Source organism: Anarrhichthys ocellatus, unplaced genomic scaffold, assembly GCF_004355925.1.
Source record: "Anarrhichthys ocellatus isolate YVR2014 unplaced genomic scaffold, GSC_Weel_1.0 scaffold11, whole genome shotgun sequence".
In the NCBI taxonomy this organism is placed as follows: domain Eukaryota; kingdom Metazoa; phylum Chordata; class Actinopteri; order Perciformes; family Anarhichadidae; genus Anarrhichthys; species Anarrhichthys ocellatus.
This window is the reverse complement of record NW_022280041.1, coordinates 1,512,363-1,525,719: the sequence shown is the minus strand read 5'-3', so window position 1 is coordinate 1,525,719 and position 13,357 is coordinate 1,512,363. Positions and strand designations below refer to the sequence as shown.

The window sequence follows — 13,357 nt, the reverse complement described above, 5'->3', positions numbered from 1 at the left end:
AGAGAGAGAGAGAGAGAGAGAGAGAGAGAGAGAGAGAGAGAGAGAGAGAGAGAGAGAGAGAGAGAGAGAGAGAGAGAGACGGGCCCGGCTTTCTGCTAAACAAAGCATACCAAAACAGCAAGATGACGTAACGGCTCTCAGTTACCCAGAGTGCTTTGCTGGAAAGATGAATGAAGTCGGACATGTGGAGGGCGTCAATGAAGATGCGCGCTCTTGCATTTCATCTGTATTCTAATCATGTGATTCTAATTGGTGATTCATACAGAATAAGGAGGACGCTTCAACTGGAGTGTGTGTGTGTGTGTGTGTGTGTGTGTGTGTGTGTGTGTGTGGTGCATCAAAAGAAAGCAAAAGCTTATTTTTCTTATTGCAGTCATCCTTTGGCGTGTGTGGGCTTAACAATGTCCAAAGAGAGATGAGGAGAGCTGAAGAAAGAAAAAGAAAAGGTTGGCGGAGTGCAGAGCGCGTGGGCCGGCTCGGGAGTTTCCTGCACTAAAGGTGTGATGATGTGAGAGAGAGACACACGCACACACAGAACGAGAGCGAGAGAGAGAGAGAGAGAGAGAGAGAAATAAGAGCTTGTGTCTTCCTTTTCTATTTTTTTCCCACACAAGGGAGGTTCGTGTCAGAGTGTCACGCACTCATTAAGCTGGAAAAAGAAAAGACTCTGGAGGAGGACGAGGAGACATTATCATATCCAGCAGAGCAGCAGTTCATGAACAGCAGAGACGGTCTTTTTAAAATTCAGAACAAGATTAATAAGAATATGATACACGACGTTTAAGCCGGGTATCAACTTTGATATTTGACCCTTTTCTTTCTTTTTAATTGAATGAGCATGAATCAAGTATTGAAATGAAAGGTTCAGTCTTTACCTCAGCGAAGCCTTCTCAGCACGAGGTCCACTGTTCTGGAGCTTTCGGTCGCATCACATGACCTTCCTCAGCGGATTGGAGGTCTTAACCTGACAGATGCTGCATTTTTTAGGGCAGATAGCAATATTGATATTTGAGAGTTTGAAACTCTGATAGTGACGCATTCGCTAATATATTTATTAAGCATTAATGCACAACATCAAACTCCCTGTGCCAATAGATATAACAAGCTACTGGTGTTCAGGGCCTCTGAATCTGGTTATTAAATAAGTGTGATTAAGATATATAACAGCAGGTTGTTGGCATTTTCGTACTTCATATGCAAAAACAAATACATATTTTACAGCACCTCGTATTTAATAGCAAATATATGACCTGAGATTAGACTGCTCAATCTCTCGTTTCAAGTCTTCTTCAATACAGCCCCAAACAGACCATAAAGCAGGGGATGCTTTAGGGCGGGGCTACACGGTGATTGACAGGTCTCTACCAGAGACGTATATACGGTGTCTCTACGTCACTCCTCCGCATTCCAAATATGGTCACTTCTGTTCATTGGTTGCGGAAAAACAAGCTGGCGTCGAATATATATATATATCATCACGCATGGCGACACACATGGGCCCCCAGCCGGTGCAGTATGGTGCTATGCGTGCGCGCGCGAGTGAGTATAATAATGCAGTGGGATACCCAGCAGCGCTCCGAGATTGCATAACCCTCCATCCCCACCCGCGTGGCTGGATGGACCGGCTGCAGCACCCACAAGCAAACACCGCACTTGCAGACATTTTGAGGCAATATGCTTTACGGCTGGGTTTGTTTTTTTTGTGGGGGGGGGGGCTTGGAAGGGGAGGGGTCAGCTTCACCTTTCAGGTGGGGGAGGAAAAAGTCTGACACGAGCTGCGTGTCACAGTTTGATCCAACATCAAGTCCTCCGACCTTGTGCGTGCGTGTGAGGTGGGATGAAAATACACCCACATACTCGCATCTAACCTCAGTAGACTAATACAAAAGAAAAGAAAAGCAAATAAATAAAATTAAATAAAAAATAAAAGAAATTAAAAGAATAAAATGACATAAATAAAAATAAAATAAAACATACGGTTCCTTTACCGGAGGTTTATTCGTTTATTAATTCTCCCTCTCTCCGTGATTCACACACCGACCTCGATGACGGTGACTGGAGGAGCGGAGACTTCTTACGTCAGTCCCCTCATTGGACGCGCGTCCAATGAGGGGCCGAGGATTGCAGCACGAGGACGGAGAGCTGCCGACAGAAGGCTAATAACCATGCCAACCGAGGGATATAGCACGCGGGGAGAACGAGAGGGGGGGAAACCCTAGAAGAAGAAGAAGAAATTTCAAAATACATATATACATTTAAAGTGGAGGATAGAGGACGAGAGAGAGAGGAAGAAGAAGACAAGAAGCTGGTAATTTTCTCTCTCTTTTTATCTCTGTGGCGTGGTCTCCCATCCCTCCCCCCCCACTCTCTCGCGCCGGCTCAGGGACTGCACTGCTGCAGCTGAATGAAACAGATCCAGGTATTTATTGTTATTCTCTATTCCTAAAAAGACACGCGCTGAAAGTCTGACGGCTCGTGGCAGGGTCGCTGAACGCGCTGCTTGAAAAAATTTAAATAAAAGTGGATGCTCCGGGGCTGCACGAGCTCCCGTTACCGCAGGGATGTGAGGCCCCCCCCCCCCTCAAGCTGCAGGGCTTTTGGTGGTGGCGATGGTGCTGGTGTTGACCTTCCACGGCCGTTTGCAGTCATTGACTGTGTCTGTGTGTGTGTGTGTGTGTGTGTGTGTGTGCGCGTGTGCATGAAAGAAAGAGATGAAAAATAAAGGGGGCGGGTAGTGAAGGAAGTGTGTGTGTGTGTGTGTGGTGGAGGTTGAGGTGGGAGGTGGGAGAGAGTGGGGGATACATTTTATTTTTTGTGAATGGAGCTTTTTGGCGCGAGCGCGCGCGCTGGCAGCTCCGCTGGCTGAGCTAAAATTAGCCTCGTGCCTGGATTTTTTTTTTCCTTCTTTTTTTGTGTCTGCGTACAGCAGCATATGTGGATCAGAAATCTGAATTAACGGGGGGGGGCTCCGTGTTGCAAGCGCACGCGCGTCTGGGCACGCGCCCATATAACACGCCACCGGTGAATAGGACGGCAGCTATATACCGCCGCGCCGTGCCCCAGGACGTCATGCACCATTTTTAGAGATGCTCTATAAATAGAATGTGTTGATGATGGTTTGGACTGAGAGGAGATCGAACATCTTCAGTCTCCGGCATCTTTTAGGTGAGGAGGCGGCACATTTAAGCTTCTGTTTAATTTAATTGCGTTGTTTATTGTGTGTGTGTGTGTGTGTGTGTGTGTGTGTGCGTGTGTGTGTGTGTGTGTGTGTGTGTGAAGGCATCTCGGTCCGTCACGTTGCTTCGGAACCGACATGGGAGGGATTATTACTGTCATTTCTGAATTACTTTCCCCCCATTGTGCGCGTGTCCACACCTGCTATTGTGCTGCTGCTAATTACCTGTTCGTGTGGTGCGTGGGAGCTGCTGGTGACGTGCGTGCCACTGGGTTCGAGAGCAGAGTTGTTTTCATGAATGAATGAATGAATGTCTGTTTTGCCCTTTGTATCCAAAAAAGGGAGTTTTCTGTGTTAACACCCTTCATCTCCTTTTCCTTCTCTTCCTTCCTTTGTTTTGTCCTCGACTCTTGTCCCTCGTCCTGTTTCGCGTCCTCCCCACTTTACTCACGATATATCCTCGATATATCCTCTTCCTCTTTTCTTTGCACAACCTTCATTCTCTCATTTTCTCCTTCTTTCTCTTTTTCTTACTCCCCTTTAACACTTCCCCGTTCTCTCACCCATTACCGACTGCAATTTCCTCCTTCGTTTCCTCTCCTCCTTCCCTCCTCGCTGCTCGTTTCCGCCTCAATCTTCCTCCCCTCTTCTCGCGCTCTTTCCATCCTTTTTTAAATTTCTCTCTCTCACATTTCTTCCCTCCGTCAATCACAAACCTCCTCCTTTCACCTCTGAACTTCCTCCTCCTTGACTTCCCTTTCATCTACCTCCCTCGTCTCCTTCCTCCCCCCTCCCTCTCTCCTTACTCCAGCTATGATTCTCTCCCTGGCGGCAGTAGCAGCCATGAGTAGCGGCGGCGGCAGCGGCCTCAACTACTCCTCCCCCCTCGACTCTTTCGACTCCTCCACCTCCTGGATCCTCGGCGAGGACCCCTCCAACTCCTCCGAGCCCGTTGTGCGAACCCTAACCCCTGACCTCCAGCCGGCGACCACCGCGGTCGCCGTCCAGGAGGTGAACCCGTGGGACGTGGCGCTCTGCGTGACGGGCACGCTCATTTCCTGCGAGAACGCGCTGGTGATCGCCGTGCTGTTCTACACGCCGACACTCCGTGCGCCGATGTTCGTCCTGATCGGCTCGCTGGCCGCGGCGGACCTCCTAGCCGGCCTCGGCCTGATCCTGAACTTTGTCTTCACCTACCTGGTCGACAGCTCGGTGGAGTACGTGACGCTGCTGTCGGTCGCACTGCTCATCTCCGCCTTCTCGGCATCCGTCCTCAACATCCTCGCCATCACGGTGGACCGCTACCTGTCGCTGTACAACGCCCTGACCTATCACACCGAGCGGACGGTCACCTTCACCTACGTGATGGTGGTCCTCATCTGGGTGTCGTGCCTGGCGCTTGGCCTGCTGCCGGCACTCGGCTGGAACTGCCTGCGCGACGAGTCCGCATGCAGTGTCTGCTGGCCCGTCACCAAAGTCAACGCCGTGGCACTCGCCGTCACCTTCCTGCTCGTCTTCGCCCTGATGATGCAGCTCTACCTGCAGATCTGCAAGATTGCCTTCCGCCACGCGCAGCAGATCGCCGTGCAGCACCAGTTCGTCGCCATGTCCACCACCAAAGGCGTCTCCACGCTGTCGGCAATCCTGTGTGCCTTCGGGGCGTGCTGGCTGCCGTTCGCCATGTACTCCATCGTGGCCGACTCCAGCTACCCCGCGATATACACCTACGCCACGGTGCTCCCAGCCACCTGCTGCTCCGTGATCAACCCCATCATCTATGCGTTCCGAAACCCGGACATCCAGAAGTCGCTGTGGTTGGCGTGCTGCGGTTGCGTCCCGTCCAACCTCTCCCTCAGACCCAGGACCTCCAGCGACGTGTAGCAGGGAAAAGGTCGGTTTCTGTCTGGCGTGACGCTCAACACCGAGTCGAGGGGTTGTAGGAGGGAGGAACGGGAGGGGGGGAGGTGAGAGGTCGTGGCGGAGGGAAGAGATTTTCTTCCACTCTTCATATCAGGGCTGGTGGCTGACGCACGGCGGAGCCACGGGAAGAAGAGAACACAAAAAAAGAAATAAATAAAGACAGAGCTAATGAAGATCTTTGGAGAAAAGGGTGATGGAGGTGGCGTGAAACCAACTGGAAAAACCTGATGATGGTGGGAGACTGACCTCCTTTATTGAGAGCGACGTGGAAGAGAGGAAGCGAGGCCTCAAGAGTAGCATACATGTGACGGACGGGATTCGGGAAAGGGGGAAAAACGTCCCCAAATCTCCGTTGGACATTAGCTTTTTTGGGCAGCGCCGCATGGTTATGCAATCAAAAAGGTGCAAAAACAGTCTTTAAAATGCTGGATGTGCTTTCACTGATGTGGATAAAAATACGACGAGCTAAATATACACAACGAATGACCTTGAGTATTTCTCAACAAGCGATCTTTGTTCTCCTGATGGGAACGAGACTACTTCCTCCTTTTGAAACTAAATTCTAACGGTGACGTCCCCCTTGATGTGATGCAGGTTAGGTAATTAGTGAGTTTATAGCCTATAATGATAATTAACCCTCATGTGCCGAGATTTAAAATTGGGTTGGTTGCTAATCATCATTAGCATCGCTAGCTCGTTCTCCCCCACGCCGACGCCTTCAATTGGCAATAAAAATGTGTCACGATCCAGAGAGAAAACGACTCCTCCCCAAAACACTCAACTCTGAATCTACCAGGGCTCCCAAATGTGCAGAGCAGCCACCGCCAGTTTGAAAATACCTAGAGAGGGATTTCCACACTGGTGTGATGAAATCAAATCTGCTCCCCCTGTCTGAGGAGGGGTTTCTCAGCCAGCCGGTGAATGTGAGGCAGAGAGAGAGAGAGCTGAATTCAGCACCAAGGACAGCGCCACTGCAGAGCAATGCTACCCTGGGAATGCTCTCTGCTGCTGGGGGGAAGTAGGCTACGCTGTTCTCTACACTGACTAGATAAGGAACGTGCTTTAAAGGGACATTCCAGCTTTTCATTGAATGCTGAATGAAGGTATTTTTAAGTCTTTTTTCCCCCAACGTTCAGTCCGGAAGAGACAAACAAAATGAGATTATTACGTACGTCTAATTTGGCCGGTAACGGTAGTTTATCAGCGCGACCTAGAAGAGCTTTTCTTTGTTTGTTTCTTTTGAAAAGCTGCACATTTTTGAAATCGCTTCCAGTTTTCGGTTTGAAAGAGAGACCGCCGTGAGCGTTGTTTTCAAAAGTGTTGCTAATGTCAAACAAGACTGAATCAAGGCAAAAAAGGAAAAGAAAAGAAAGGAGTTGAATTAAATAGCGAGGCTTCATTTTTCACATTTGCGGCTTAAATCTGCATTACCTTATTTAAAAACAGTTAGAAAACGCTGTAAATCGAAGACAAAAACGCTGAAAAAGTCAAAAAGCTAAAGAAAATGACTTCGATCGGGCTCAGATAGTCCGTAATTATCCACTTGAGTTCCTGCAGCGCGGCCATGACCCCGTCCTTTCTATCCTGCGTCGCTCTATACATCCCTCGTATCTCAGCAGCAGGAATTATGCATGAGAAAAGAACATGTACGGCCCCACGAGTGCCGGTAAAGCAGACCTTCTGACATGGCTGAGGTGAGAGCAGCCGATGTTTCTCAGAGGCTAACGGGACCTCGGCGTTTATCTGCATCCGCATGAGGCGTCGCCGGCTCTAAATGTAGAGACGGCATTCTAACGCCACCGTCTCATTGGTTATTTAATAGCTAGAGCTGAGCACAATCTTTATTCAGTAGAGCACTTTTCTTCTGGACTTTGGTTGGCTACCTTCTATTTAAGTTGTACGTGGATTTTGCCATAGTTCTGCAAAAATCATTACTTTATCTCGGGCTGAACCTCGAACAAAGACTTTCTTAGTCGACCAATCGATTAGTTGATGTAATCGACAGATCTTTAAAACCGAGTTTCTCTAAAAATAATCACTTATGTCATTTAGCATGAAAAACAAAATCACAAAACCATGCATAGATGCATACAATCTTTTCAAAATAAACAGGAAACAACTTAGGTTTAGACAACAAAACCTATTTAAGTTTAGGAAAAGATCGTAGTTTAGGTTGAAATAACTACGTTTTTTTGGCCGTCTCACCACTTCCTGGTTCATGATTACGTGGATTACAGTCGCTACAAACATTTGATCAACTAAACCTCGATCGACTAAGAACAAAACCACAGATTAGTCGACTAAGAGCGGGCAGCCCTGGTTCTATCGAATCTCTAACGCCATGAAAAACATTGTCCATGTTTATACTAAGTCCCGCGGTCAGGAATAAATCGTGTATTCAGGGAATAAGGCCAAAGCCTGTATGAACCACACGCACACAAACAATCTATTATAATGCTGTAAAACACGAGCATCAGATGGTCTCAATTCCTCCGGCTTCCATTTTCACTTCCCTGCTTGCAGCCCGTCAGCAGTAGCTGGATATCCGCTGCACACACACACACACACACACACACACACACACACACACACACACACACACACACACACGGCCTTCTAGAAGCAGCGCTGCTCTGGCCCCCAGGGGCCCCCCCACCGAAGGCTTCGGCGGGGTTAATGAGAAGCAAGAGAGAGAGAGGCGAGGTGACGCGGTGTGAAATAGAAACGGCAGGCGAGACGCGCTTTTAACGGAACCTCAGGTCACGTCTGAACGTCACACACACAGACACACACACACACACAATCAGGATGAAGTCATTTCCCACTGAAAAGGGCATCGTGTGAGTTAAATCCAGCTAATGTTAATAACATCTCGGTAACAGTGGCGGAGGGATGTACAGAGGATTTGTTGCAGACACTCAATCTGCATTTAAATGATCTGAGGAGATAGTTTTCCCTCAGAGAGAGAGAGAGAGAGAGAGAGAGAGAGAGAGGTACCGTGACTAAGCTATCGCATGCTGCTAATATACATGTGTGGGAGGTGTGCTGGCTTTTGGGAGAGAGAGTTCATATAAAGGCTGTCGTTTCAAAACTAGGAGACTCACTCAAATCACAAAAAAAATAAAATAAGTTTCTGCAACAAGGGAGTCACTTCCGAATTTAAGCTTTCTACCAAATAAACCACAAGGATAGTCGACTAGCTAAGAACACAGAAAACTCTGAAGATGGCGCTCAGGAGACGTTGGTATTATTTGTTTTTCTAGAGTGTAAATCAAAAACGTAGAAGTGTATTTTTCTTGGCAGCAGCAAACAATCAGTTGTGTTTTTGGAGGCAGTTGTTAGCGGAGCAGCTACACCGCTCTGCCAATGACTTCCTTTGCAGAATCTCTTGTCTTCTTTGTTTTTATCTGTTTTTTGGCCTTATTTGAACAAAAAAAAAAAAAACTCCTTCGCAATAATGTCCAACTGTATTTTTGCTGTGTACAAAAAAGGCCACAATGGAGAAAAAGAGAGTACGACAGGTGGAGGCAGTGGGCTCTGAAAGGTTCGCAGAGTAACTCAAAGTATACCTTTTTAAAGCACATTGTACTGTACTTGGTATGAATATGTCTGAACAGGGTTTTCCAAAATACATTTCAGCAGGAAGTGGAACGAACCTAAATATGAAGTTTCCATTTATAGATGGTGTATTGCAGAAGGAGATCTTATATTTCTCTCTAAAATAAGCTTTATTTTGTGTGTTAGATGTCTCGTTTTATACTATTAAAGGTAAAAAAAATAAATAAAAAAACGTTTATGTGAAGGTGACAGCTGTTAAACGAGTCGACCGCCTCCCTCTCTCGCCCTCTCTTTTTGCTGAACCGCCGCATTGATGGAACTGCCTAACGGTAAAAAAAGACGAGTGAAATATGTTCAATTACTCTGAAGCCGGACGGAGTTCGGTGCTTCTGGAAAAAGCTTTGGTGAAACCAAACGATTCCCAGAGAGATAATTAAATCTATTTCACATTGGAATCTGATGCAGATCCCGTTGGCGCGCGGTCTTCCTGTTTGCACAACGATGTGTGAGACTTGCTTCGTCGGCCCTGTTTGGAGATGCTAGATGGGACCCAGATTACATTTTAGGTGATGTTAGTGTCACACCCGTCTCTAAAACAGCCTTAAAGGTGGAGAATCTGCACTAGCTTGGCTAATGCTAGCATACGAGCTAACGTCCCCGTGTTTACCTCCCTATTAAAAATGAATCGGACGCAATTAGGATCATGAACCAGACTTGGATTAAACAGAAATGAAATGTCATGGTTTGTTTTACTCCGACGCTTAAAACTGTCTTGGCTCCAGTTAAAACTCCCCGCAATTATATTTACAATACTATTTATTTTAAGGGGATATGTGCAATAAGTGGGTTCACTAAAGGAGCAAAATAATTTGTTTGAAAGCCGGAGAGACAAAGCATTGCATCCTATTAGCGACTAGCGCTAGCATGTTGGCCGGCTGGCCAGCTGGCTAGCAACAAGCATCTAGAACCAATTCGTGAATATTTCGCTGCACGACTTTCAGGTGTGAAATGCAAACTGTTCTCTCTCCCAAGTCGTCCAATACCGACGCTCGGTCAGTCAGTGGCACTCAGCTTCTAGTTCTTTGGGGTTCTTAGGAACCTTTTTCATCCAAAGAACCCTTTTTGTAAGAAAGGGTTCTTCAAGGATTGTTGATGGTATGGATGTTAAAAGGGAACGCCCACAAACCCCCCAAAAACTGATTGGGGACCATGACTGTTGTGGGTTGTGCAGCACCACATCAGCCCTGGTCCTATAGGGTTCGAGATAACACCCTTGGACTATTAAAGGGTTCTTGTTGGTATCATTAGAAGGTGAAAAGGTTACCATAGACGGGTTCTCTGTAGAACGACTCATAGCGGGTTCTGAGTGGAACCTTTCACAGAAAGTTCTAAGCATGACCCTTTATGCTGGGTTCTAGGTGGAACTCCCTGAACGCCTTTACTAAAGGTTCTACCAGGAACTAAGAAAAGAACCCTACATGGTTCTAGTTAGCGCCTCTATTTCTAATAGTGTAGCATTTGCATGAGACGCACGGAGCTTTCAACTAACTCCAGTTTAAAAACATCCACGTCACTATTAGAGGAGGTGACGTTGTGCAAAGACACAAACAGGACTTTCACCCAGGACACCGCTGTTCGTGTCCCGTGTTAAACCAAGTCAACGTAGACTTATTTAACCTTAGTTTTTGTTGTGTAACTTCCATAAAAGCCAAGTACTTTTGTTGCATAAGTAAACCTACGTTGGAAGTTTATTATGAAAAGACACCGCGGATGCAACCATTGGAAACTGAAATGCCCCAAAAGTCAAGCTAAAGGGGAACCTAGAGCGTCATGGTTTCAAGTATTTGACGAGTTGGGAGAGATAATGTGTTGGAATTGGCCTTTAAGATGGAGTCAGTTTCTATTTTTACTTTAATCAATTGATAATATATTCCTGTCGGTTGAGAACACACTTTGTTGTTTATGTTTTGGGCCATTTTGGTGGGTATTTTTTTGTCCTTTGGCAGTAAAAATGTCAACTGTCTGGCGTTTTCTTCAGGGTAAATCTAACTATTTGATCCAAGTCTGGAGGGAATCACGAGCCCCAAAGTAAAAACCACGAATCAGCCGTTTCTCAGAGTGCGCTGACTGACGTGTTGAATCCTGCGTCGCTCAGCTGTAATTTTTATCACCATCCCATCTGGCCTGTCCATCTAGTGATGGTTTATAACAATTAACAACAACTCATCTGTGAATATGCCACCGTTCAGTCAACCATTCCTGGGGCAGGAGTGGAGCGACCACTCACTGTGTGTGTGTGTGTGTAAGTGTGTGTGTGTGTGTTGTCCCCCCGGGATCATAGCCAATTGTAATGAACCATAACTCAACCAACTCTCACTGTAAACACACACACGCGGAATGGTTTTGTCAGCCGCTATACAGGACTATAATTCAATTTAAAAGACGGGAAAACAGAAAAGAAAAAGAAATAACTGTACAAGTGTGTGTGTGTGTGTGTTATTTTTATTATGCAAATGCTGTACAGAAATGTATATTTTTGTAATGTTCATCAGGGCATGAGTTACGAGTCATGGTCGCTGCTGTGAGCATGAGTTTGTTGTGAGCGTGTGTGTTTCTTCCTCTTCTTCTGTGTTCTTCCTATAAACAAATGTCAAAACTTTCTTTTTGGTGGGGCTGAAAAAAAAAGAAAAAGAGAAGAAGTTGTGTGTCGGATACGCTGAAAAAGTGCCATATTTTTTCGACTATCTAGTGTCTTATTTATTTGTTTATCTTTGTGTACATGCACGTTTATCAGAGGGGCGACTCTCACTGTGGAGTTAGTACATCTGTAAACAACAAGAAGCTCAACACGGTCAGAGACAGAAACTCTAAGCAGCGGGATAAAGATGGAAGAAGAGGTTGTGCAGAAGTATTTAACCTTGATGTTATTTATCACAAAAAAAGACCAATATCACCATTAAGAAGTCCATCTGTTCTTCTGTGACGTCAGACTGAAATCACAGTAATCCCGACACTTTTTCCAGAAAAAGACGAGAGAGAGAGAGAGACGGTGTTGTACGTCACAGAGTCAGGTTTCCAGTGACGTCACTTTGTCTGAGTCGTGTCTCAGAGAGCAGGTCGTTTCAAAGACATCCCTCCCCTCTTCTTCTTCTTCTTCCTCTCACCAGCTTCCCCCCCATCGTTTCTGCCTCCCACTCATCCTCACTCATTTCGTTCCTCCAACAGTTTCAAGCGCATCCCTTCATTTTTCCACTTTTCCTCGAGGTTCTTTTTACACCATTCCCTCCGTCCATCTTCTGCCACTCTCTTCACCTTCATCCCCCCTCCCCCGCCCTCTTTCTCTCGTCTAACATTTTGCTATCGTCGGGCCTGCAGGAAGCGAGTCGGTCGGGCTCCGTCTAAAAATAGTTACCCTGAAAGCAGATAAAAGGCAAAAGCGAAAAAAGAACAGCAGGAAAAAAAGAGAAGGAGGGGAGCGAGGTAGTAAAGAAAGTAGAAATCGAACCCTTCGCCCTCTTTTCTCTTTCCCTGTCGAGTTCCTTCCTTCCCGTCTCATCTTCTTTGCAGGAGCACACGCTCATCTTCTATTTTTACACCTCTCATCAGAGTCTCTCTCTCTTTTTTGATTCGTTTCTCCGGAGCACAAGCATTAACACAAAGGGTTTCTTTCTTAAAAGCAGGGATTGGTGGATGAGTGCAGCACACTCGACCGTCATGGCTAGGCTAGGCTAACGTTCTCCCTCTGTGACCTACAATCTGGCAACACTTCAGGCAAGCAGAGATTGTCAATCAGAAGAAGAAGAAAAAAACCATTACAGAGCTAATTTTCTATTGGACCGAGTATGGCCTTCATAGAAAACAAACATTGTTTTATGCATTGATGTTGTCGGTCTGGATGAGGAAGCAGCACATGTGAACGAGCATCACCGGGCCCTCAGGGTGAGGCGGTTATTGGGTAATGATACTGTGATGTCACAGAGCTGATACGGTGTCCTTGAATCATGTCGTTTTGTTTTCATTATTTTACTGTATTTTCTTTCATTTCTCCTCTCGAGTCCGTGTGGTGAAACAGTCGGTTACGATAAAAAGTACAAAATGCACTTTATAAGATGGACATGTTACACATTGCACTTGTAAATGTCGAATGTAAAACCTTGAAGAGAAAGATTTATTTTTAATAATTGTAAATTAATGCAAAGAGAAAGAAAGACAACAAAAAAAAGACTGCAAAAAAACAAGTGAAGAATAATTTGCCAAATAAACTGAACAAAAAGAGGAAAGTTGTGTTTTCTTTTTTCTGGGATGGAGTGAAACAAGTGGGGGGGGGGGGGGGGGGATTGCGTGACATTGTGGGTGTTATTACGAGAGTGTGTGTGAGTCAATATCGCAAGTCGATGTGGTGTTAAGGAAAGCCTGCGAGTATAAAAAAAGATGCCGCTGAATTATTAAACCGCTCTCCTGCTTGCATAACGGCAGAAAAAATGGAGAGACCCTGAGTGAGAAGAGGGAAAGAGAGAGAGATGAAGAAGAAGAGGGAGACACATCCATGTTACATTCACATCAAGGAGAAACGATGAAGCCCAGAGGGAGAGAAGGAAAGGAAAGGTGCCAAAATGGCTGAGGGAGGCTGGATAGTGTGTTGATATGTAGCCTGAAAACACACACACACACACACACACACACACACACACACACACACACACA

At 46.2% G+C, this 13,357-nt stretch overlaps 1 protein-coding gene across 1 annotated transcript; it reads left to right on the top strand.

The window, feature by feature from the left end:
• The first annotated feature begins 2,321 nt into the window (after positions 1-2,321).
• On the top strand, positions 2,322-12,965 carry gpr185b (G protein-coupled receptor 185 b). Its single transcript, XM_031851420.1, has 2 exons — positions 2,322-3,165; positions 3,987-12,965. Exons 1-2 carry the CDS (start codon positions 3,111-3,113, stop codon positions 5,054-5,056), a joined length of 1,125 nt encoding a protein of 374 aa, XP_031707280.1. The 5' UTR covers positions 2,322-3,110; the 3' UTR covers positions 5,057-12,965.
• Positions 12,966-13,357: the final 392 nt, after the last annotated feature.